General features: G+C 32.6%; 1 protein-coding gene across 4 annotated transcripts; it reads left to right on the forward strand.

The window, feature by feature from the left end:
* The first annotated feature begins 7,991 nt into the window (after positions 1–7,991).
* Positions 7,992–23,644, forward strand: LOC127703290 (repetitive organellar protein-like). Of its 4 annotated transcripts, XM_052207814.1 has the most exons (8): positions 8,003–8,063; positions 10,196–10,280; positions 11,144–11,262; positions 11,631–11,769; positions 15,593–15,778; positions 18,187–18,275; positions 19,158–19,201; positions 20,508–23,644. In XM_052207814.1, exons 2-8 carry the CDS (start codon positions 10,212–10,214, stop codon positions 20,519–20,521), a joined length of 660 nt encoding a protein of 219 aa, XP_052063774.1. In that variant the 5' UTR covers positions 8,003–8,063; positions 10,196–10,211; the 3' UTR covers positions 20,522–23,644. The 4 variants fall into 4 exon arrangements, with proteins under 4 accessions (XP_052063772.1, XP_052063774.1, XP_052063771.1 ...); XM_052207812.1 differs by lacking the exon at positions 19,158–19,201 and having other exon boundaries at positions 7,992–8,052; XM_052207811.1 differs by lacking the exon at positions 19,158–19,201.
* The last annotated feature ends 2,742 nt before the right edge of the window (positions 23,645–26,386 follow it).

Raw genomic sequence — 26,386 nt, forward strand, 5'->3', positions numbered from 1 at the left:
TTAAAGAAAAATTGAAGAATAAAAAGGAGTAAAAATTGAGAAATGAACTAGCATCAATAATACAAACGGACCATATGCAGCCTTGTAGAATTCATCTCCAAGAAACACAACTGGATATAACCTTCAACATCGGATATTAGACCCTTAGCGATATGAAGTCGCACTCAAAGATATAATAACCCAAAAGGACACGAAGACGGAGGTGTAATAAAAGCAGCACGACAGGACATTGTTTGCTCTATCTGGTGAATATATTAATTCTTGACTCAGATTGTGAACTTGGACCAATGTTCAACTGAAAGGATGCAAAGCACACTATATACCGGTTGTTTATATCATAAACAACACAATGACACATCAGCTATTCTGAGCCTGAATGCATCACTTAGCAGCCTACTCGCCCACAAAAGAACACTACCAAATATCGTACCTGCTGGAGATTTTTTTCCTTCCAGATAAATGGTGGGACCAAGATGTCACAATTGGAGGCATCAAGTAATATTAAACATAAACCAAATTACACAAAAGAACTAAATAATGAATTTTTAGACTTACTCCGTATAGTTGATGAAGATTGCGTACACCAATGCGTAAACGAACCAACAAGAGGGAATACAATTTTAGATAAATTAGTTGTAACATCTATAATAAAAACTTGATTCAACTTGTGGACATCACAGAATGATGCAATGAGTGATCACATAATATTTGTCACCACAATAATTGTAAAACCAAAAGTAGTGAGAAATTAAGCCGGCATGGAAATTATACTGCTATTGCGCCTATAAAAAAAGACAATATAGAGGGTGTCAAACAGTACCTACAAAACAACTTTGATTCATTCAAAGAGAGCTTTAGTGAGAAGGATATATATAGAAGCGTACTGACAATCCTTTAATTCACCTCTCTTTTGTGCAATTGACAGTCATACCTTTTCAACTGATTTTTATAGTTTGTTCTTATGTTTTACTGTTACACCACTGTCCCAGGTTAGGAGGAGGGTTGCCGCCTTCAAACATGTTAAACTCCGTCACATTCTATTTGTGCCTGTCCCAAGTCAGGAGCCTGTAATTGAGTTGTTGTCGTTTTTTGCTGATTCTCGCATTAGTTATTCGTTTATTATTTTGCATAGTTTGTTCTTGTGTTGTTCCATTACACCATTGTTCCATGTTAGGGGAGAGTTGGCGCCTTCAAACACGTTTAACCCCGCTTCAGAAAATTGTAACCGCGAGAATAAGAGCACTGTCATTCATTAGGTGTTTCTTGGGCACTGGGAGAAGTAAAGAAACAAGCTAACCTTGCACTTGTAAGACCACGTAGCATGGGCATTGAATTAAAGAATGGATTTCATCTTCAACAGAATTTTCATAAATAACTTTTTCTTTCACTAAAATATCCAAGTTACAATATCTTCACATCTCAATCTTGAGGTTATGTGAGCTTACTCTAAATTTTGTTAACAATCTTCTTTCATTTTTAGTACCACAACTTAAGTTTTTTACTAATTTGAAAATGGTTTTAAATTTACGATTTGTCCTTAACTTGTTTCCAACTTTGGAATGTTAATTTTGTATTATCATTAAAAAGCCTGTTTAACCAAATTTGGTTAAATATGGGTTTTTTTTTTAGAACTTTTGACTTTTGTTATAATGTAATGCATATGGAATAAACAATCAAATTTCAGATAGGACACAATTTCTCTTGATAGATATATCATTTCAAAATACACATTATTGAAACCTAATCATAAAATCATGCTTTTCGATGACAGTCGAATATTCAATGAAAGGGCAGTTAGGCATATGTTCCGAGTCAGGGACATCATTCAACAAGTGAATGTGGTATGACACCAGTGTCTCGGACAGAGGGTTTCTTATCGTCGAGTTGCAAGTTGCGAGTTAAGAAAGTCGAGTTGCGAGTTACGAAGGTCGAGTTGCGAGTTATGACGGTCGAGTTGCGAGTTACGAAAGTCGAGTTGCGAGTAACGAAGGTCGAGTTGCGAGTTACGACGGTCGAGTTGCGAGTTACGAAGGTCGAGTTGCGAGTTACAAAAATATTTTGTTTCTCTAATTTCCTAAGAATTATATATATAAACGGTCGTATATATAAACGGTCGTGTCGTTTGATTTTTGAAACAGAATTTTCAGGTTTGCTTCGCATTTAATAACAAAGCATACATGTACCCGAACTTAGTTGTTATACACTGCATGAGGAAGGGTCCCGGTATTTTGATTGCAGGATTTGAAAGAGTTATGTGATACTTATTTATAAGAGTCTATATGTTGAAAAGTCACGCACGCTTAAATTTCTTTCATGAGAGCGACATTGTTCATTTTCTAAAATAAAGCAGGATATAATGTACAAATGGTATAAGACAAAATGTATACCGTACTGAACAAATCAAGCATAAGAAAATAAATCATGTAGACAAATGAAATATACTTGCAAATTATCGACATCTCACAGAATATGACACTGTATTAGGCCTAAAGTAAATACTTATCAAAGGTACCAAGCTTATAATATTTTCTACGCCAGACGCGCGTGTCGTCTATACAAGACTCATCAGTGACGTTTTAATAAAGGATATTCATTAGCATACCAAGTGCTAACTCTTTTTCTTTCGCAAAGGTTTAGGGTGATATAGGCACAATTGCACATTTAACTTTAGAAAATATCGCATGAATTAGTCAGAAATGTGATAATGTTATGTGCTTTATGTGATAAATTAAATAAGTTTGAACTTTGTTAGTTTTGTGATTCAACCCCAAGCGGAGAGTGCATATATATACCAAATAGTTAATAATCGAGTTGTTCAATGTATGTATATCTGAAAACTACAACGCAAAAAAATAGGATGCTATAGATGTCTTTCTATGGCATTATGGTAACTTCCTGGCATAGATCATAATATGATTTTTTTTTTAATTTGGAAAACTTTATTCTACAATAAGCTATACCGCTGTTACAAAAAAATAAAAGGGACAGTTTTAAGGAATGTTATGGCGTGTGTTTTACGGTATGAGCACGGAAGCCTTGTCTGTCACAAGTTTACTTTTTTACCTGCATGCAGTCTTGATACAAATGTTGTAGTTTCAGATATCAGCTGGGTATTGTACATTTTTCTAAAACAAAATGTGCTTCCTTTTCATTTTAATATCATGCATATATAAAAAAAAAAGAAGATGTGGCATGCTTGCCAATGAGACAACTCTCCACAAGAGACCAAATGACACAGAAATTAACAACTATAGGTCACCGTACGGCCTTCAACAATGAGCAAAGCCCATACCGCACAGTCAGCTATAAAAGGCCCCGAAATAACAATATAAAACAATTCAAACGAGAAAACTAACGGCCTAATTCATGTACAAAAAATGAACGAAAAACAAATATGTAACACATAAACATGATAAACAAACGACAACCACTGAATAACAGGCTCCTGACTTGGGACAGGCACATACATACAGAATGTGACGGGGTCACGAGAGCACCTGAATTTTTTTTTACCCGGGTAAGTATGGCATCAAGTTGTACTTTAAGGCATCTGCCATCCATATTTTGGAGAGGCGTAGGTTTTTTTTTTAAAGAATTGTTGGATTCTGAATTACTTGAGAAAAAATTGTCTAGAATGGAAGTGAATAAATTTAAAGATTATTTCTACTGAAAATTAGGAAAAAATATATTTATTGACATTAGGTTTATAATAAATTGTTCGGATTTTAATGAAAACAAAACACATTTGGTGTTTTATTTCTGGAAATATTTGAAAAAAAAATGTATCCTTAAAGGACGCATGTACCCCCAAAAAATGAAAAAGATAGCCATTGTGCATTATATAAAAAAAAAACGTGTATTATATACTGAGTAGTAAATACAGACAAATTGTATATGTAATACAGTCAACTGCAACTATTCTTTATCCGCCACGATATCGCGGCTGTATGTGTATGACGTCACGTAATCAATATCAGTCTCGTTACGTCTCGGGGGAGGGGGGGCACTTTATTACTTAATTGATAGGGAGTGCTGCTGGGGTTCTGTTACCCCACCCTTTTCATATATTTTAGATTTTAAAAATGTATACCTTTTCATATATTGCGTAGGTAAAAATGTTACATTTTACCATATTGTTTGGGTTTCATGTGGTGTGTAATGTAAAAGTGGAATACCAAAGTGCCAAAAGAGAGAAAATTAGTTGATAAAAACACAGCCGGGAACACCAAGAAAGATGACAGACGAAGAAGTTATGGGTACTTTATTGACCTTATATATTTCTGATAGTTTTTCCGATCTATTCACATATTTTCAAGCTTGAAGTTGCTAATTCGTTTTCAGACAGGCATAAAACACTTTCAGAAAATTTGGAATTACCGGTACCATGTAAGATAATGAATGCTCTCTGTGGTAAATAATTAAATAGATTAATTTTCCCTGAAAAATCATGTGCTAATCTAACCAAACTGAAACCTATATTAGTGTGTATGATGGTATGGTAACATAGATTATTATTATTTTCAATTCTCCTCAAAATAGAGACCATAGACAAAAAGGACCAATAAAATGTTCCTCTCGGCTAAATACTGAGAACTGGTTCACAGTGAATCACAACCATTAACACAGTGTTATTACACTAGTATCATCTTTTTGTCTCGAATATGGAACAACAAAAGAGACATTGTCAATTTGTAAATCATGAGCAACACGATTCGTTCCGTATGGTGAACCAAATATACTTATCCTTCCAACGCAATTAAAATCAGATTATGATCGGTTTGTGATGTTGCCTTTTGTGAACAGCGATTTGTTTTGTATTTTTTCGTGGTTTAATTTGGACATGGATTTGTCACTTTGTCTTTGACCAAAGAGTTTTAAATCCCCCTTTCGGTATGTTCCGTCTTTCTTTTATGGTAGAATGCATAACTCAGGATTTAGGGCTGCTGTCTACATGAAAGATTCTAAACTAAGAGTTTCCAGTGGCATAATTTAAGATAACACGTAGGAAAAGCTGTCTCCAAATAGTTAGTGATCCGGCGGCGGCGACGTTAGCTCTTGACTTAAAAGCTTAGTATTTCAGAAGAAAGAAGACCTGGATGCCTCATACTTAGTATATAGAGGCCTTATCTTACGAACTTTCCGTCCGTCATATGACCAATGGCCTTGACCTGGATTTGTCACTTTGTATTTGACCAAAGAGTTTTAAATCCCCCTTTCGGTATGTTCCGCCTTTCTTTTATGGTAGAATGCATAACCCAGGATTTAGGGCTGCTGTCTAGATGAAAGATTCTAAACTAAGAGTTTCCAGTGGCATAATTTAAGATAACACGTAGGAAAAGCTGTCTCCAAATAGTTAGTGATCCGGCGGCGGCGACGTTAGCTCTTGACTTAAAAGCTTAGTATTTCAGAAGAAAGAAGACCTGGATGCCTCATACTTAGTATATAGAGGCCTTATCTTACGAACTTTCCGTCCGTCATATGACCAATGGCCTTGACCTCATTTACATGGTTCATTGGTCAATGCTATATTTTTCTTGTTTAGTCTGTTTTTCAGATACTATAAGAAATAGGTGAACTATATTTGGTTTATGGAATGATTGTAAGGTGTAAATAAATGTCTGGCATGTTTCATCTGACCTTGACCATATTTTCATGGTTCATTGATCAATGTTGAATTTCTCTGAATTGTTCTGTTTTTTTATAAATACTTTTCAAATAACTAACAACTCTTTAAAACTGAACTTTTTTCATATTGATTTTAAAAATGTTTTGACGTTTTATACAGACAGTTCAAATTTTATGTAATCAATTTCCCATCTACTGCGCAATGAGTTTCGTGTCAAAAAAAAAGTAAAAAGAGTTATATTTGTCAGCATGTTATTCCTAAATGAACTTGATTTATTTGGGTATGATTAATTCACTTTTTAGAAAGAAGTTACATATTCCAAAACTGCATCTTTTGCCTCTTTTACAAAAGTATCTTTGACAGCTGCATGTAAAGAATAAAGAATGGAAACGGGGAATGGGTCAAAGAGACAACAACCCAACCAAAATATACAAGGCAACCCAAGGCCACCAATGGGTCTTCAATACAGCGAGAAATCCCACACCTAGAGGCAGCCCCGAGCAGGCCCCGAAACACAATGTTCACTAGATCAAGAAAATGGACACCATTCTATGCTCCGAAACATATAGATGAACCAAAATTAAAAAATATACAAGACCAACAAAGGCTAGAGGTTACTGACTAAGGACAGACGCAAAAATGCAGCTGGGTTAAACAGGTTTTATGAGCGCTCAGCCTTCCCCCTTCACCTCTAGCCAATGTAGACATATATACTAGTAACTTCAACGTCCACAATTTTGAGTGTCACTGCCAAAGAATAAATTTTGGGGTCCCTAACAAATATTGCCTCTGCAGCTGACCCAAAGAGTCCACTCTTAACGAAATCTACAGAAGGGGTCTTTTACATGTATGTACTATAGTTTAGTTGCTATCTCCCTTTACGCTTAATATGACGGTGCTAGCTATGAAATTTAATAATAATTAAACTACAAGCCATCCGCTGTATTTCAATAGGCTATCTGTTTCTTCAGAAAATACTTTGCGTAGTGATTATGTAAGCAATCCATTCATATTTTTTTTTTACACGAGACTCAGATGAGGCCCAAACAACAAAAAGAATCAATAATACTGTATACAATTCTATAAGCAATCATCATTCAAAAATGTTAAAGAGGTACACCAAAAAATTAAAATAGTTTTCCCCATTTTCACGCAATTCGACTTTCGTAACTCGCAACTCGGCCTTCGTAACTCGCAACTCGACCTTCGTAACTCGCAACTCGACTTTCGTAACTCGCAACTCGACCTTCGTAACTCGCAACTCGACCTTTGTAACTCGCAACTCGACTTTCGTAACTCACAACTCAACTTTCGTAACTACTCGCAACTCGATACTCGACAACAAGTGAATCTAGTAAAGGTCAAGTGTCCTTAAAATCAGGGATTGCTAGGTTTTTGGATCAGGTTTCGTTCCGAATGTTGGTTTGTTTACCATCATGTAATCATCGGAAAACTTTTGTCTTATCGACGATGATTCGAATGTGAATTGCCACCTCAGAGCATGTGTAGGGAGCGTAACAAAGACTTTGCGTCAAAGTATATTAAAGTTACGACTACAAATGCGAGAACAATATCCCCTTTTGATATTACTTTACATAAGAACTGAACATTTAAAAACATCTGTATATTGTTTTTTGTTGTTATTACACCGGTGATTTTTATTTTTTTGTAGTAATTATTATTACATCGGTATTATACATTGCGTTCGTGTACTGTTTTGTTCATATATGTTGATATAACTGAATTATAACTTAATCCTTGTCATTATCCCCGGGGATGTGTACCTGTCACGAAATAGAAGTTTCTTCATAATATAAGTTCCAAATGGAAAAGATATTCTCGAATATTATTTCCACTGGAATAAATATTACAGTATATGTTCCTAACGGAATAAATGGTATAGAATATAATTTGTTCCAACAGTAACAGATATTATGACATTGTTTATAACAAAGTTTCCAGTGGAACTTCTGTTAGGCGGAACAAATATACGTTGACATACCTAACGGTCAAGATACAGCAAATGGGCTATGTCACAGTTTAAAAAAAAATTGCATGCAATTTTGGCTCGTTGAACTATAACGGAAAATATAAAACTAATGCTTCAGTGCTTTTATTTTCTAAAATATTACTCAATGAATTCTTTCAAAATAGGTGAACATTTGTATAGAAAGCACATACAATCGGTGGAGAACGTTCTTAAATTCTTCAAATCTCCAATTACCAATTCATAAGTATTTTAAACAGTGTACCTACAAGGTACTTCTTTACTTTCGAAAATAACTCTGCCACTTCTTAAGATTCAAAAACGAAAGGCCAACTCGAATTGTACAAAATTGTAGACTACTGGATAACAAAATCAACACTTTACTAACATTGTGGTTGAGACAAGAAATATTTTGATGCCCTGTCCATGTTATTGTAATGTAATTGTTTTGTAAGACACATAATTTATATTCATTTTGCATTTAGAAGTCAATTTAAGAAATATCACATGCGTTTCACATTTTTAATTCATTTTGATTATAGCAATATAATGAGACCCGTGCTAGTTAATGTTTTCCGTTGGATTATATAAACAAAAATCACCACATTCCAAAATTTTTAACGTTTTCACATATTCAAATTCACATTTTGTGTGTTTTATTGGCGACAATATGTGAATTTTAATACAGGCTAAAATAAAGCAGTGGGTACTAACAAATATGCAACAAAATGAAGTTATATAAATACAAGTGTTAAAAATAATTGATAATGTAATGTCGTGAATGTGAGAGTTAAAATGACAGGTTGGGACTAGTTGAAACATTAAATAATGTCCTCTATGAATGAAATGTTGTTCTCTAGACATAATTTCATGCAAAATATGGTTCACATACAATATCTAATTCATCCATGAACATGATGAACAGATTAAAGATTAAAAACTAAGATTTTTATTTTATTTTCAAGGTTTGAATTATCTCCCCTTAATCATCCAAAAATTTACTTATCCAAGTAATTTTTTTTACAACCCCTTAAATTCTCAAGTTTTGGGAGGTCAAAACATGCCAAAACAGAATTTTCTGGCTTGCTTATTTATTTTTGATTACAGTTCAACCTTTTATCTCAAGAACTAAGCAAAGAAACCAATTGCGCACAGATGTTAAGTAACTGCGCAAGACCTTCAAAAATACCTCCGTGGAGGCTTGTAAATGAGCAGTATTTTGAAGAAAACAGACAAATGAGATTTTCATTGTCCATGAAATTATACTTTTATGATGAGTTAACAATGTAAAGACAACTAACTACATTTTTACATGTATTAATGACAGACAATAGACCACTTTCAAGTTCGTTGCATTTCCGTCAAAAAGTATGAAAAACTTTGGTTTTAGTGAACATCATTTGTGCATTATGGGGCATTAACATTTACATTAACATGTTCTCGTCCTGAATATGTATATTAATTTGCAGATGGACGGTAAGCAGCCATCCATCATCATCATCATCTTATAATTGATAATCAGCACTGCTGTCATTAGGGAATTGTGATTAAGTACCTACAGAATAAACATTATTTCTAGTTTGTCCTGCATAATGACGATCACGGAGACGCTTGATGAACTTTGATAGTGCAGGGATACAGGCGGTCCCCTCTATCTTGTAAATGATGTCATAAAGGTGCGCATAATTGACGAACTTTTACGGTGAAGGACATAACTCGAAAGTGGTCTATTAGAGCGAGCAGTCAAGAGAAATTCAAGAGTAGAAGAATATGACATTTTTACTTTAATATATTAGTAAAAAAAATCTGAATGTGTAAGGGATATAGCTTTACCTCCAAAATAATTAACCTGTACCAGTACATAAAAAACACTTGTATAAGTTTTACCTCTGACTGATCTAGTCAAGTTTTCAATGACTGCACACCTTCCAAATTTGTGTATTGAATTTACAAAATTGTCAAGATTGGTACATAGATTGTATAACACTAATACTGACATCTTTAATGCACTTTTTATTAACTTTCCACTTGCTTTGACATAATCATGAAATTTTTACGAAGGGGAGATAATTTATTTTCTAAATCACAATCCTTTGATAACCCTGCTTTGTAACACACTTTCTCCCAGTCCCCAAAAAGTATGTACTATGACCATATGATCATGATGATTTAGATGATTTGAGGAAGAGCAATATAGCATGTATAGAATATTGTAACTTGTTTGATTTGGGCTGCTTTAATGATGTGTTATAACTTTGATGAAGACCAATCAAAATCCCTTAAAATTCACTTTAACTGAGTTTCAGGAACTGCTTTTGTTCTGGGAGACTGTGTTACTTTTTAATGTGTACCCTTTTCCATTGTATTACTCTTTTTGTGTCTGTATTTTGTCTGAAAACTTAAGTAGGGTGATTAAGATGTTTGTTTTAATCTTTTTGGCTGTTAAATAAGTTTCATTCTACATCCAGGTGGGCAAGCAGGCTTTATAGAGCCTTTAATTTGTGTTGTTGGTAGCTGACTCATTGATGTTTTTCCCATATTTCAATTTATTCATATTGTTTCCATTTTCTGTACATTTGTAGATAAACACCGATAAATATGGCCACAACCAAGAAACCTACAGACAGTAGACAGAATGATGTCGTTCTAAAACTACGAGTCAAAGAGGTGAGAAAGTCGTACTACAATGTACTAAGAGAAATTGATCTCTTTGTCATAAGTCATGTTTATGTTGTTATTTTGGTGTGGCATAACTAAAGAAAATTGATGTTGAATGAAGGCCATGTCATAATAGTAAGTGATCATTCTTTTGAGGAATAGTTCAGGTTTAATCTTTTAGAATTGGATACATATATTCAGATATAAACTTATATTTAGGTACCGGTAGTTATGCCAGCCTAACATTTATTTTTTTAAAGTACACATTGATGCAGTTTCCTGATATTTGTAAAATGCACAACTAGTTGTCGAACATAATTGCATCCTACTTTCTTTTTTAATTTCAGTTTTAAGAACATCTTACGTTTCAAAATAGTTCTTAGCTCATTTGATGCTTTTCAGTCAACAGTTGCTGTCCAACTTCTGGGCAGGTATTAATCTGTTAATTCAGTGACAGTTCTGCAATTTTTTTTTTAGTAACAAAGGATTGAAAAAGACTTTGGGTGATATATTAAATTATTGTTTATGTGATCCTTAAAAGTTCCTGTTTTATGCAATGAATTGATGTTTTTTGTGGTGTCCAGCTCAGGGGAAAGTAAGCTATTGTTCTTGAAAACTCAACAAATGGTAATAACTCCTGCTCAGTACAAAAATGAAAATTAGTTTGTAAAGTAGACTGTAGTTATATCATGGTGCTACCAATTTTCAACTCCCTGCTTTTTATTTTCTCAACACCAAGGAGCTTGCCAGTATCCCTTAAGAACCACTAAAATTATTCTAATTGGTCCCCAGTCATTTGAGCTTACAAAATGTAGGTACCAGATTTTGGTATGAACTAATTGAATAAAACAATTGATTTTAATGTTTACTAGCTTGAAGATGAGGTAGCGGGTTTGAAGAAGAGACTTGACGAATTACGAAAGGCAAAGAATACAACCATCACGAAACGTGAACAAAAAGTGTTAGAAGTAGGATTACCATTTGGAAAAAGGCAAGGAAAGCATTTTTTAAGTACAAAATACTCTTCAGTTAAAATTGTTTTGCAGAATTCGATTATAAATTATATAGTATTAAATATGTATAGAAATTCTTTTTAAAGGGGTCCTTTCACTTGAAAATTCAAATGGTCCTGGAGATCTAGAATTTTCATTATTGAAAGCAAATGTGAACCCCCTGATGACTGCCACTCCCAAAAAAACAAAAACAATACTTTCATGAAAATTTGTAACTGTTTATAGATCATGTTTTATATTAATTTGCAACATGTACAAAACAAATCTGACAAACCAAGAAAGCAGTTTGTAATTTTATGCGTATAGCAATACATTGTATTTTATTTCTTCAATCAAATATATACAGAGATAGTAAAACAACTGATACAAAGAAATCTGATAACACTGCCAAGAATAAAGAACTTGAAGGGAAAAATAGAGAGATTGATGAACTGAAGAGAAGATTTGCAGAAGAAATGGAACAAATGAAGAAAGATTTAGTTGAGGTAAGTTATATCCTCTGGTTTGCTTATTTTATACCATGATTAGTGTTAAGCAGTCAAAATAGACATACCAACATATCTGAAGTTTTCATTGTGTAATTTATTTTGCTATATTTGTAGATGACATTACTATACGGTAGTTTACTCTGTGCATGAAATGATAGTATTTTTGTGCAAAATTAAAATTGTGGTGATTAAAATTCATAATTGGCGAAAGAATTTGGCAAGAAATATAATGGTACGACTTCCTCTATCTTGTCTACGGTACTTTTTCAGGTTTTTCTGACTTTTTCCATGATCAGGCAATACTGGGAATTCACCTTGAACTCGTTACGATTTTGATAGAAAATAAATAATCAGCTGATTGCATTTTAAAGCTATCGGCAACAATGGACTTATTAATAAAGGTGTTTATTGTATTGTTTAATGAAATGGTGTGCTAAATGGCAAAATAGGTCACCTAAAGGATTTATTTACAACTTTGATAGAAATAATTGTTGTGAAGTTGGTACTTCACAATCGTTTTAGCAACGCACGTGTTTGAAGTTTTTATATGTCTCGTCTTTTTCTTTTAACGAAGGTCTGAAAAAGAAAACTGTTGTTATGATGAAAAATATTCCAAAGTAAGAAATATATCTGACTTTAAACTTTATCCTTTAACTTTGATAGAAATAACTGTTTTGGAGTGGGTACTTTACAATCGATTTAGTGACGCACACGTTTGAAGCTTTACCTCTCGACTTTTTCTTTTGATGATGGTTGGGAAAAGAAAACGGTTGTCATTACAAAATATATTCAAAAGTAAGAAAAATCTCTGACTTAAGTCTTTATCCTTCAACTAGACGGGAAATATCAGATAAACTTATTGAAGATGAATCCCCTGTTCCCAGAAGTCTAAAAATGACTCCTTCATTATCTATATTGCAATTATACAGTATCCTTCAAAAAGTAAATGTTTGTTATTATTTATTACAATGTAGATAAAAAATAGATATTACAGGGATTGAAGTTGAAATTTGGCATGGTAGCCCACAGCTTAAATTTTGTAGCCAATATATATAGTTCTATACAAGAAAAGCAGGAATTTTAGTAGCCCACACCAAATTTTAGGGGCCAATGGCGAGTGGGCCCCTGCTAATTTCAAACCCTGATATATAGAATTATAATAGACAACAATGTTGCGAACTGATTTTTTTTTGTTGGAAAGAATTATGAACTAAAAATATGTTTATTTTAGTTGGCGAAAAACAAATTAAAATCGTGAAAAAATATATTGTTTTGGCGAAAAAGGTGGCGAAAAAGAAATTTGACCCAGGGGAAACCCTGCTGGTATAACATTAAACTGTGCTTAAGTAAAACCTGTAAAAAATGAGCTAAAGAGGACGCATATGATTGATCTGTAAGTAGGTTCTGTCCATATAGGACTCGAATATCCAAAAGAACTAATAAGAGACTTAAAATACCTACCCAAGAACACTTGCTGATAATTTAAGATGATTCAAAGATTGTATTTTCTTATGCCTAAATGTATGAGCTTTTGCATACTAGTACTGTTAAAGATTATAAACAACAGTAAATTATTCAAAAACCAGAATTGTGTAACAAAATCATATTTCATAGTGAGAACATTTAGATACATTGTATTTTTCCTAAACTTGTGTGCATTATGGTAAATTCTGTTTACCTTAATGCACAATAGTTAAGGAAAAAAATATCTAGAGGTTTCTTGTGAGACCATGAGTTTAAGACACTAGACCACAATCAAATCAATATGACCACTTTTTAAAAATTTGTGGCTGTATAATGGAATTGCGATGTCGTCGCCGCCATCTGAAGACATTTGTTTTCCAGACAATAACTTGAGTATCTATGGAAATTGTACCACAAGGTTCCATACCTCAAAAGGAAGGTTGGGATAGATTTTGAGGGTAATGGCCCAAACTGTTTATGAATTAAGGGCCATAAATTTGGAACAAAAACAAGAATTTTCTGCATTCCGGAATATAACTTGAGTTAAGTCAATGGATTTCTATGAAATTGTACCACAAGGTTCCATATCAAAAAAGGAAAGTTGGGATTGGTTATTGGGCTTATGGACCAAAGGATTTATGAATTAGGGGCCAAAAAGGGGTCAAAAACAATACTTTTCTAATACTTTGTATAAATTGCTTATTTCTTGATCAATTTCAATGGGGTTTAATTCAAAGTCTTAATTCTTGGGGTTTTTAGTATGCTGAATCTAACCGTTATTTAGATTCTGGATTTTGGGCCCGTTTTTAAATTTGTCGTCTTTGAGGTTCAAAAGGTCCAAAATTATACCTTGTTTGATTTCATCAAAAATTGAATTATTTTGTTTTTTTTTATATGCCGAATCTAACCGTGTATTTAGATTTATAATTTTGGGTCCTGTTTTCAAATTAGTCCAAATAAAGGTCCATTAAAATTTATTTGATTTCAAAAAAAATTTAATTCTTGGGGGTTCTTTGATATGATGAATCTTACCATGTATGAAGAATTTTGATTATGGGCCTGGTTTTAAAATGGGTCCACATTAAGATCTAAAGAGACCAAAATTATTAATTGAATATTAACATGTATTTAGATTTTTGATTTTGGCCCCAGTTTTCAAGTTGGTCCAAATCGGGGTCCAAAATGGGCCTGGTTTCAAATTGGCCTTCATTGAGATCTAAAGGGTCCAAAATTAAACTTTCTTTTGGTTTCAACAAAAATTGAATATATGAGGTTCTTTGATATGCTGAATCTAACAGTGTATTTATATTTTTATCTCGCCTTGACGGAGTCAAAAAGAGAGACATTTGTATGCTGTTTCTGGTGTCTGCAGCGGCGGTGGCAACAATGTATTAAGTTGTGATTATGTCAGTTTTGTGGGGAACCACTAGTGGTTGTTCAATGATATTCGGTATGCAGTTGTATTAGCATTGGTACATCTCATTTCTGTGGAGATTATCTGGCCTGCCCCCTCAGTCATGGTCTATTGCATAGTTTACATGTATTAGTTTGTGATTAGGTCAGTTTATGGGGAACCACTAGTGGAAGGTCAATGATATTTGGTATGCATATGTATTAGCATTGGCACATCTCATTTCCATGGAGAATGTTTGGACCTATTCCTTTAGTCATGGTCCATTGACTTTGAATATTTTGCATAACTTGCATGCTAAAATATTGCTATTTTAATTTCAATATTTGCATTTTACTTTCAAAATAACAAAAAGGCAAGACATATCTCTGTATATAACAGTTTATGGATTTTTGGCCCTGTTATCAAATTCGTCCAAAGGGTCAAAAATTAAACTTTGTTTGATTTCATAAAAAATTGAATACTTGGGGTTCATTGATATGCTGAATCTAACCATGTATTTAGATTTTGGATATTGAACCGTAAAAGGTAAATGTCCAATTTAAAATTTTAAGTTCTTAGACCACATTCATCCTGTGTCAGAAACCTATGTTGTGTCAAATATTTAATCACAATCCAAATTCAGAGCTGTATCAAGCTTGAATGTTGTGTCCATACTTCCCCAACTGTTCAGGGTTCAACTTCTGTAGTTGTGTCAAGCTGGGCACTGCAAAACATTTCATTAAATATGTTTCTTTAAATATTTGAGACCTATACCTTGGGTAATATTTGCTCAGTATCTGCACCAATACCTTTCAGATTTCAATTTATCATGGGCCAGCTGGAGTCTATTTTAATGACACATAAAAATGTTGTCTAGGTGATATAAAAGAGACCAGGAGTAACTATCCATCTCAGTTAAAGCTTTCTTTTCAATAAGAATACTATGAAACATTTTGATTTTAGGAATATGCATGTGACCATGATATAGAAATAGAAGCTCTCAGGAAAAACATAGCAGAACTACAGGGGGATAATGCAGCATTGGTGGTAGAAAATGACGACCTCAATGAAAGAGTTAACTCACTGGTTAATGATCTCAGTATAAAGGAGGCTACATGGTGTGATAATGAAGAAAAAATGAAGATTGAGGTATGCATTGTTTATTTTTCCAATCTCATTAAGCAAATACATGTATATGTCAAAGAGTTACAACATTGATCATGTTGATTTTTACAACTAATACTTTACTAATCTCAAAATATGAAATGATCGATATAAATGATGCATCCTGATATAAGGGTATGTTTTGTATTTCTGTCAACCAGAGTCTGTCAGATAAATAATTGAACTGTAAAAATAGAGTTTTTTTCATGTTGATAACTCAAAATAAATTTGTGTTCTCTTGTCAAACTGTTATTTCATAAACAGTTCAGATTGCATTGGAAAAAAAAAAAGAAACACTGAGTACCATGTCTATAGAAATATTCACCTGATCTGACTTTCCAATAGCCTAAATTTGTACCCAACATGACAATTATTTGAAATACAGAAAAAGGCCAATGACCAAAACATTATTATGTTCCTCCCCTTTTGGCAAGAATTTTATTGAGGATTTTGGTATATATGCAAAAGATATTAAAATATATGTTTAATAAAAACAATCTGCTTTCCTAATCTGGAAACAGATTGATGGACAAATCAACACATTTTTATTGTGTAAGGTTATCAGAATGAACAGGCATTCTTGGGGATGTTCCAGAATTAGACACATGTGGGGCATAGAAGACAACACTCTTTTTAGACCCCAACCACCCATAATATCACATTTTCATTTTACTTATAAAATTATAAGGTGAATGTAACCACCCACAATTAATTATTTTTAAAGAGCAGGATTGAAGAATAAAATGTATGTCATAATTTTGATTAGCTTTTTTAGCTCACCTGGCCCGAAGGGCCAAGTGAGCTTTTCTCATCACTTGGCGTCCGTCGTCCGTCGTCCGTCGTCGTCGTTGTCGTCGTCGTCGTTGTCGTCGTCGTCGTCCGTCGTCGTTAGCTTTTTACAAAAATCTTCTCCTCTGAAACCACTGGGCCAAATTTAACCAAACTTGGCCACAATCATCATTAGGGTATCTAGTTTAAAAAATGTGTCCGATGACCCCGCCAACCAACCAAGATGGCCGCCATGGCTAAAAATAGAACATAGGGGTAAAATGTAGATTTTGGCTTATATCTCTGAAACCAAAGCATTTAGAGTAAATCTGACATAGGGTAAAACTGATTATCAAGTCAAGATCTATCTGCCCTGAAATTTTCAGACAAATCTGACAACCTGTTGTTGGGTTGCTGCCCCTGAATTGGTAATTTTATGAAAATTTTGCAGTTTTTGGTTATTATCTTGAATATTATTATAGATAGAGATAAACTGTAAACAGCAATAATGTTAAGCAAAGTAAGATCTACAAATAAGTTGTCATGACCAAAATTGTCAGTCGACCCCGTTAGGAGTTATTGCCCTTAATAGTCAATTTTTAACAATTTTTTGTAAATTTTTGTAATCTTTTACAAAAATCTTCTTCTCTGAAACTACTAAGACAAATTTAACCATACTTGGCAATAATCATTATTAGGATATCTAGTTTAAAAAATTTGTCCGATGACCCCGCCTTCCAACCATCATGGCCGACTTGGTTAAAAATAGAACATAGGGGTAAAATGCAGTTTTTGGTTTATATCTCTGAAACTAAAGCATTTAGAGCAAATCTGACAGGTGGCAAAAATGTTCATCAGATTTATAATTATCTGCCCTGAAATTTTCAGACGAATCCGACAACCCGTTGTTGGGTTGTTGCCCCTGAGTTAGTAATTTTGCAAAAATTTTACAGTTTTTTGTTATTATCTTAGATATCATTATAATATCTAATATCTAATACTATTAATTATGATTTTAACCTTATTTTACATGATTTCCAAAGCAACAGTAAATACAGGTGAGCGACACAGGCTCTTGAGAGCCTCTAGTTTCTATTTGATAAACTTTTGAAATAGTATCTTATCAATGCATGGAGTATAATGTCAACATATAATCAGAATTTGCTACTTTAATATGTTAATATCCATCATTTTAAAATGTTTGCTTCTCAAGTTTCAACTTTTCCTGTGAATTTTGTTACACTTTTTTTTCCTAGGCCATGTGTTAGAAATATTTTCAAAGCAACCCCTAAATTTCTTTTTTTTAAACTTATGTTTCAAAGCACTTCTGGTGAAATAATTTGAAATTCTTGTTACTTATATTTTTACTTACTTTTCTCACTAAAAATTCAAATTTTTCAAATGATTATATCTCGAAAACAAGCCCTCATCCCTATCTGTTTGGTATATTTAGTAGTACAAATGTATTATACATTGTCTTATCTATTGTAAAATTCATTATTTATGAAGATGTTATTTTGTGAATTTTAGCAGCGAGTACCCTTAAGATACCCGTGCTATGATCATCAGAGGCAGTATGGATTGTATTCCTTATTGTTAATTACTTGTTTATTATAAATTTACAGATGCAAAAAACCTGGGGTGAAAAATACGCTGAGTGGATGCAGAGGACAGAACAAAAACTCGAAGAACTTCAACAAGCCAACACTTTATTGTATGTATAAAATATAGATCAACTTTCCTTTCTTAATTCTTTGAAGTTGTTTTTCAAAGCATGGAAGTATTTATTTTCTATCATCCAATTATGATAACTTTATAGCAGCCCAGTTTTATTAAGAAACAAGGATCGAGACTGTATATGAACCAATTTTCAGGTTTTCTGTGTATTGATATTACTGAGTGACAATATGATGCTGTTCTGGTGAGTATGAATAGCGAACAAGCTCAAAAAGCATCACATATGTCGAGCAGCAAAAATCAGATAAAAAGAGAGAGAAGATAACATGGAGGCAATCAAAAATCATAAATCTAATAATAATTTGCGGACAACACCATGGTCAATAATAAAAAACAATGGAAAGACAACAACAGTAATAAAACATTGCAGAGGATACCTAAAGTTGAGCAACACAACCCCATTAAAAACTTTGGGTGAACTCAGGTGCTCCAGATGGGTAAACAGTTCCTGAGTCACATGTGGACCCATTGTGTTTCTTATGCCAGTAAAATATGGTAATAATTAAGTCAGATTGAGTAATGTCACAATTGAGGGAAATAGCATTGTGGTTAGGACAACTTTAGCATATCTTAGGTCATATGCTACACAAATACTCCATAACTGTCAACCAAATCATGGTCTCTGAAAAGTGCAGATTTTTTGTTTTCATCCTTCATGCAATAGCTTCCTTATGAGCAGCTACAGTTGGTCAAGGAAGTCATATGATTTTAATAGAATAACCACATATATGATCATGCGAACACATAATTGTTTGAAGTACCTGTTAAAGGTGTCTACATATCTATATCTGGAAACTTTAAAGTTATGGTTATGGTCTCATTGACATATATCATTCAATAAGACATGGACACATTTTAGACGAGGGTACCTTAGAAATAGAGGAGATATACCTAATTTACCTGGTAAGCATTTGATAAAGCAAATTCACACTTCTGTTTACTAAACATCGTCACAAGTTTACACCTGTGTTCAGGACCTTGAGGAAATATTTTTAATTTACAATGTTTGCATTATACACTTAATTTCACAACATCATACATTTTGTCACATACCTTTATTACAACTAGTTCACATAATTACTTCACTAGATAATGCCTATTCACATCTCATGTTTGTCAGCTGTATTGGTAGGGGAATGGTTTTGACTGGGTCAGGGTAAGTCCTTTCCCTTTTAATGACACCTTTAACAGTTTGTTACTGCATTTTTGTGTTCTAGAGGAGTGTAATAAACCATTCAATGTTTTAACAGTGAACCTCAGTATTTTGGTCACAAACTTATTTGTTTGGGAGACTTTGTATCCTATTTGTTTCAATTTTTTATTTTCTCAATATCTTTGTTCAGAATGAAATCAAAGAGAAAAGTGAAATCAATGTTATGTGTTAATAGAACATTAATTTAGTACTGTTTTTTTGTAATTTTTTGACATAATATTTACTCTATATATCAGTGTATATTCAGTATTTTTCAATTTTATTTTTCACATTTTCCATATTTTATATTTGTTACAGAGCATGCCACAATTTACGTTTGACAGCCCTAGAACATTATTTGTGTTACTTTATTCTGAATCCTGGTTTTTAATTTCATGTTTATGAATATATATAATATAACAATATAAAACATACTATAATACATGATACAATATAATAACTACTTCAGGCAAAGTTGACCTTTCATGAATTTGGCTTCTCTTTTTTGGCCTCTGTTGGTGCTATAGCTTCTCAAATATTCAAGTATTCATATATCCTTGGCTGTAAATTGTTGGGGATTTATAGTTCCTAATGAAGTTAAATGCAGAAAAGTGCTTTGAATGCACACAATTTATAAACTGCCACATGTGATGCATGAACTGTTTACCCATCTGGAGTACCTGAGTTCACCCAAAGTTTTTAGCGGGTTTGCGTTGTTCAATTTTTATCTATGAAGCGATTTATTGAAATAAATATCTTTTAAAATAATGTTACTGTAACATATGTATAACCTGTATCCTTAGTAAAATATAAATGTGAATTGTCATATTCAACTTGACATTCATAGTGCATTTGATTTGAATTGCACATTTTTACAGTAGACAGGGTGCTTTCCATCAAAGAAAGCCTGTAAGACTGATACATTATGTGCAAAGTGATTAATTATACAGACTGCTTGTTGTAACTCTTATTACAAATTTAGGAAAATTAAAGATTAATTAACAACATCTTTTTCAGGAGAGGATATCTAAAGAATCACAAGCCAAATGCACCAGATTCAACAGGACAGGACAAATCATGATGACTATATTAGATGATTATTTATACAATCCTTTCACATAGGTTTAATCGCATTACTTGCAGTTATATAATTAAGCAGAATAAGGTATAAGGCTATTTCAGAAATAATGTTAGAGAGATTGCAAATGAAGAAACTCTTTGTATCTTTTTGTGAGGGTAAGTGGGGTTTAATGTTACAATGACTTCTTAGGTTTGCACTACATGCATATTGTAAATGTTATTTGAGAGAAGATGAAAGTTAGAAGGACTTTTAAAGGAAAATGGCATTCCATAATCACATTAAAATTGTACAATTACAAGGATCATAAAATAATTGCCTGACAATCTGACAACATGTTTTTTTTCTCTGAAATAGCCTTTGCTAATGATATGAATGTATACTTTAATCTGATTGCCATATCATTTTCAGGATATGATGGCATTACTGTGATAAAAGACAAAATAACTGTGATATTTACATACTTATACAAACATTTACAATTTTACTTGTTTAATATGAGCTTGCCAAAATATTTTTTGAAATTTGCTCATAGTTTAGTGACTAGTATTTTATTTTTATACCTTATGTGTTTATTTTATGTTGTTCTTGTCATTTGTACTTTTGATATCTTTTAAACATAACCTCATTTATGTGTGCAAGAAAAAAAAGTTTTGTTATAAAATGAATTGCATTAGCTGACCAAAGAATTAATAGCCATTTCTACTGAATATTATAGGCATCTTTTATCTTCAATTCTTCCTAAAATGTTGTTGTTTGGAAATGGAACATTGAATCAGTTGCCTCTTGTTTGGAGACTACCACACATTAATCTTTGCATTTGTTTTGAAAGGACCACACTGCATGTTAAAAAAAACTGTTGTAACAACTCTTTTAGGGATCTGTAAGTTTCCTGTGACAAGGCAAAAAACCTTACCCTATCCAACCCTCTTTTTCCATTGGCAACCCAAAAGTTTTTTCTCTTCTTCATGGTCTATCCACTTTGTCAATCTTACCTTGATTTATTGTGTAGTGGTCTCATCCTGTCATTGTTTGAAATATTTGCTAAGATGCAAGTTATTTTAATTATAAACTTTCAATCAATTTATCCTGATCCAAAGATTTGATTTCACTGAAGCTTTTAGAGAATAGTTCTTTAATACATTGTTTCTTTTGTGGATATTCTATTTTATTTGTTTGCACTAAATCCTTATTTAGGTTCGATGTTGGCTTCAACCATAATCATGTACAATGTACTTAGTTGCATATCTCAGGAGTACTTATATAGAGCTTTGCCAGAAATATATGAGTAAGGGAGTTGAAATTTACAATTTATGTGACTCCAATGTGCATTAAATTTTGAGTTTTTTATATGTTTACAAGTCAGATTAACCATCATTATAACTGAAGTGTGTAGTTCAACCCCTCTTTATAACTGTGAAACATACCTCGCTTTCAAAAGAGTGGATACAAATTCTGTCCATTTGATACATTTCACCTTAATGTTATGCAGTGTAGATTCATATTAAAACCTTCTTTTCATTTAGACAATAGTTCTTGAAAGTCTGAAAGTAACTTTTATATTATGAAATTCATATGTACTGTATGTTTTTTTATTTTCCTTCACATCCGAAAAACCTTAAAACAAATCCTTTCAATATCAAACAATGAAACAAAAGATGCTAAATATTATATTCCTTTAAGGACAAGGACACCCTTCATGTTTTTACCTACATTTGTATCAAAACTATTGTAGGACAGCTTCAAGTTCTTGGAATTGATGTTAACACCATTTTTGCCTTAACCATGTAATTAAAGTTAGATCTGTTAGCATTGTACATGTAGTTTGAAACTAGATTACACTTGATTTGAATTAGATGTGTTCACTTGTGTTATTTTGAATATTTATTTTTGATACCATTTTGTTTTCAACAGATCAGAGTATACTATGATAGTTTTGTTACTACCAGAATATCTTTTTTTTCTTTGGTTTGTTGAGATATAGTTAATGAAATGAAATGAAGTAAAATATATGTTATTGATATATAATACATACAATTTTGTAGTAAAATGATTTGTGTTACTCTTATCTGAAAACTGAGAGTAAATACCACTTAAGCCTGTCCATTTTTTCCTTTGAAAGCTAGTGTAATGACTAACATGCAACTTATTTTATGATGTACTAATTTGTTGCTCATATCAAAAATTTAGCAAGTAGAGAAATACCCATAATATGCCCATATTTCCTAAAACAGCAAATTTGAACATCACAAGTAGCATACCGTATGATGTTGTCTGTTCGTGGTTGCCAGTTTTATGATGACCTCAAGATTTTTGTTGCATTGTATTATTTGGTTGCTTTTCCTTGAAATTTGTGTCAAACATCTCTTTTTTATTCAAATTTGTTGCAAATAAATTTTGTAAGAATGGAGAGTATTCAGATGTTATTTATTTTCTTATTGGAAAATATTTCACAAAGGCAAACAAAAATGGAAAAAACTACAATTTAAATATTATTAAATTTTAGACTTATTTGATATTCAGTTTGTTTGATTAAATTTTTTTATATTTTGGGCAGGCACAAATAAGAAGAAAGATAGGTTTTTTTTCAAATGCAGAAACCTCAATTTATTCAGGTACAGAATTTTTTTAAAGCTTTAAATAAATCACATTCATGTGATGATAAGAATAAATTAAAGTCTTGGCAAATCCCTTTTTTAGTTATAAAAATCTGCCTATGGAGGAGACTCATTGCATTTCTTTGGTGCTGGATCTTTGTACACCCAAAAGGTGCTCTGTTTTGGAAAATTTTGGGTCCTCAATGCTCTTTGTTCTCTATTTGGCTTTTTAAACTTTTTGTATTCGAGCGTCACTGATGAGTCTTTTGTAAATAACACTCGTCTGGTTTACAAAATTTTAAGCCTGGTATCTATGATGATCTCGAGTTTATTGGTACTGTCAAAACAATTGTAACATATTCTCACGTAGTTATTGAATCTCTCTGAAATATTAAAATTGGAAATGATACTTCATATTTTACCTTTCACTGTTTGTTAATTGAAAATTTATGTAGTTAAAAATAAAAATGCTAGTTTTTTGCAAGTCTTTTTTTGATTCCTCTATTATAAATTGCAGATATTCTTGTCAACCACTAAAAACACTATGACTGTTGGACATCGATTTTTAATTAAGCATGTACGACTTGGGTAGTTAATACAAAATTAAATTACATTCATAAACAATGTGCTTGAACTAAGAATGCAACTGCCTCGGACAAAGATAACCTGGCACAGTTTTCACTGTTCTGTTAATGCCTTTTCAGATTTTATACGCCTGTCATTGAATTGGTTTTGTCGTTCCAGAGTTACTGGACTTAAACTGACAGTTTTAGGCAATTTTTCACATATCGCGCACATACCACAGTATGCTTGGATCGATTTCCTTAAAACTACACTTGTTGGGATTGTTACAAGAAAGCTCCCTTTTGATTTTGATAATTTTCTGGTTTTTCGTTTCAAAGTTACCGGACATTTAATGTCAAATTTAGGGGGTAAATACCTTCTGTACACTTTGTTTAGCATGCTTGGATCTATTTACTAGAAAAACTACAAATGTTGGATTTGGTGAATGTAAGAGTATAAGCGACTTTCTTACTTTGAAAATTTCTGGATTTGGCATTCCCCAGAGTTATGGGACTTTAACCCTTTGATTTAAAGCAAGTGTTTACATGTCACATAAACTTTAGTATGCTTAGACTTATTACTATAAACTTTGGTGAATGAAGGCTCAATTTTGAATATTTCAACTTTTTGGTGTAGAGTAAACTTGAAGAAAGGTTAATTCATGTACAAGGAAGTCTGTATGAGACAATGTATCACTTTTCCAGTGGGTATGATGACGGTGATAAAAATATTATCTCAATATTTTATCTTTTCTCCCCATGTGAAATTGAAAATTTGTCTAAAAGAAATAATCCACAATGCTTTTCAATATAAAAATGGTAGCACATGCTATAAATTTATTGCTGTGGAATACCAAATGGCTTATTTTGTTAATAGGGAATAAAAAGATAAAAATGCTACACAGAAGAACAAGTGATTAGTATGGTGGAGTTTCTCGTTGACAACATATTTGCTGAATTTGGAGATTGACTTTTTCAACACATTGTCAGCATTCCTATGGGAAGGAGCTGTACGACTCTCCTTGCCAAACTCTTATTTTCATATGAGTCGGAGTTCCTTCAGACACTTGTCAAAACAAGAAGATCAAAGATGCCAGACCATTTAATTTCACATTCAGATATATTAAAGATGTTTTTTGCATTAACAATACTATCTTTTCTGATTGGGTTCCATTTATATATATACTCCAGAAATAGAAATTAGAGAAACAACAGACACAGCTCATTTTTAGACTTGTACCTCGAATTTGACATAAGCGGTCATCTCAGTACCAGAATCTATGACAAACGAGACGATTTTAATTTTGAAATTATAAATTTCCAGCACCTTAGCAGCAATATACCAACTTCACCTGCATATGGGAAATACATGTCCCAACTCATCCGGCATTGAAGAGTTTGTAGCTCTACTCATTCTTTATAAATCATCACCAGTGTCTAAGCAGAAAGTTGATGAACTAAGAACGACTCGTCTTTTTCCTTTAAAAGTTCATCGAAAGATACCAAGACATTGTTGATAAATATTCTGTATCAATTTCACAAATAATGCATGATGGTCTTGAAGTATCGATTCTATGCACTGACGTTGTTTATCATCTTAATTACGTGTTATAGTGTTGTTTTTATTTGTCTTTGTATATTTTTAACCTTTACTGTTTAGTCCATTTTTGGTAATATCCTTTTGGCGTGGCTCGATACTTATACATCCCGTCGTTGTGTTATTGTACTATGGTCATTTTTATGCCCTCGCCATAGCAGAGGGGGCATTAAGTTTTACCCTTGTCCGTCTGTACGGCCATCCGTCCGTCCGTCCGTACGTCCCAAAGTTGGTTTCCGTTCTCTAACTTTAGTTTGCCTCAACCAAATGTTATGAAACTTATACACAATGCTTATTACCACTAAATACAGATCAAATTTGAATTTTGGTGGCGTCACTTTTACCGTTCTAGAGTTATACTCCTGTACAAATGGAAAATTTGCTAAATTTTTCGTTTCCGTTCCCTTACTTAAGTTTGCCTCAACCAAATGTTATGAAACTTATACACAATGCTTATTACCACAATATACAGATCAAGTTTGAATTTTGGTGCCGTCACTTTTACTGTTCTAGAGTTGTGCCCTTTACAAATGGAAAAATTGTTAATTTAAAAAAAATTTTTTTTCTAAATATCAAGTCATTTTTAAATTGGAGTTATCTTCCTTTGTCCATGATTATAGTTGAATCAACTACAATCAATGCTTTATACAATGCAATGTTTAATTTTGCCTTCCACTGATAAATTAAAGCAATTTTTACCCTTCATTTCTAAAAATATTTTAAAGTCTTCTTTGAAAATCGGAGTTATCTTTCTTTGTGCATAATGGTAGTTGAATCAACTACAACCAATGCTTTATACAATGCAATATTCAATTTTACTTCCTACTGATAAATTAATTTGTTTCCGTTTTCTAACTTTAGTTTGCCTCAACCAAATGTTATGAAACTTATACACAATGCTTATTACTACATAATACAGATTAAGTACGAAATTTGGTGGCGACCGTTTTACCATTCTTGAGTTATGTCCCTTTATAAACATAAAAATTGCTGAATTTTTCGTTTCCATTCTCTAACTTTAGTTTTTCTCAACCAAATGTTATAAAACTTATACACAACCG

Source organism: Mytilus californianus, unplaced genomic scaffold (genome assembly GCF_021869535.1).
Source record: "Mytilus californianus isolate M0D057914Y unplaced genomic scaffold, xbMytCali1.0.p SCAF_5, whole genome shotgun sequence".
Lineage (NCBI taxonomy): Eukaryota > Metazoa > Mollusca > Bivalvia > Mytilida > Mytilidae > Mytilus > Mytilus californianus.

Excerpts from the sequence above, each read along its gene's own strand:
- LOC127703290 (XM_052207812.1), top strand. The coding sequence starts at position 10,212 with ATGGCCACAACCAAGAAACCTACAGACAGTAGACAGAATGATGTCGTT. Across the intron at positions 15,779-18,186 it reads AAGAAAAAATGAAGATTGAG|ATGCAAAAAACCTGGGGTGA; the intron begins GTATGCATTGTT and ends ATAAATTTACAG. Across the intron at positions 18,276-20,507 it reads CAACAAGCCAACACTTTATT|GAGAGGATATCTAAAGAATC; the intron begins GTATGTATAAAA and ends CATCTTTTTCAG.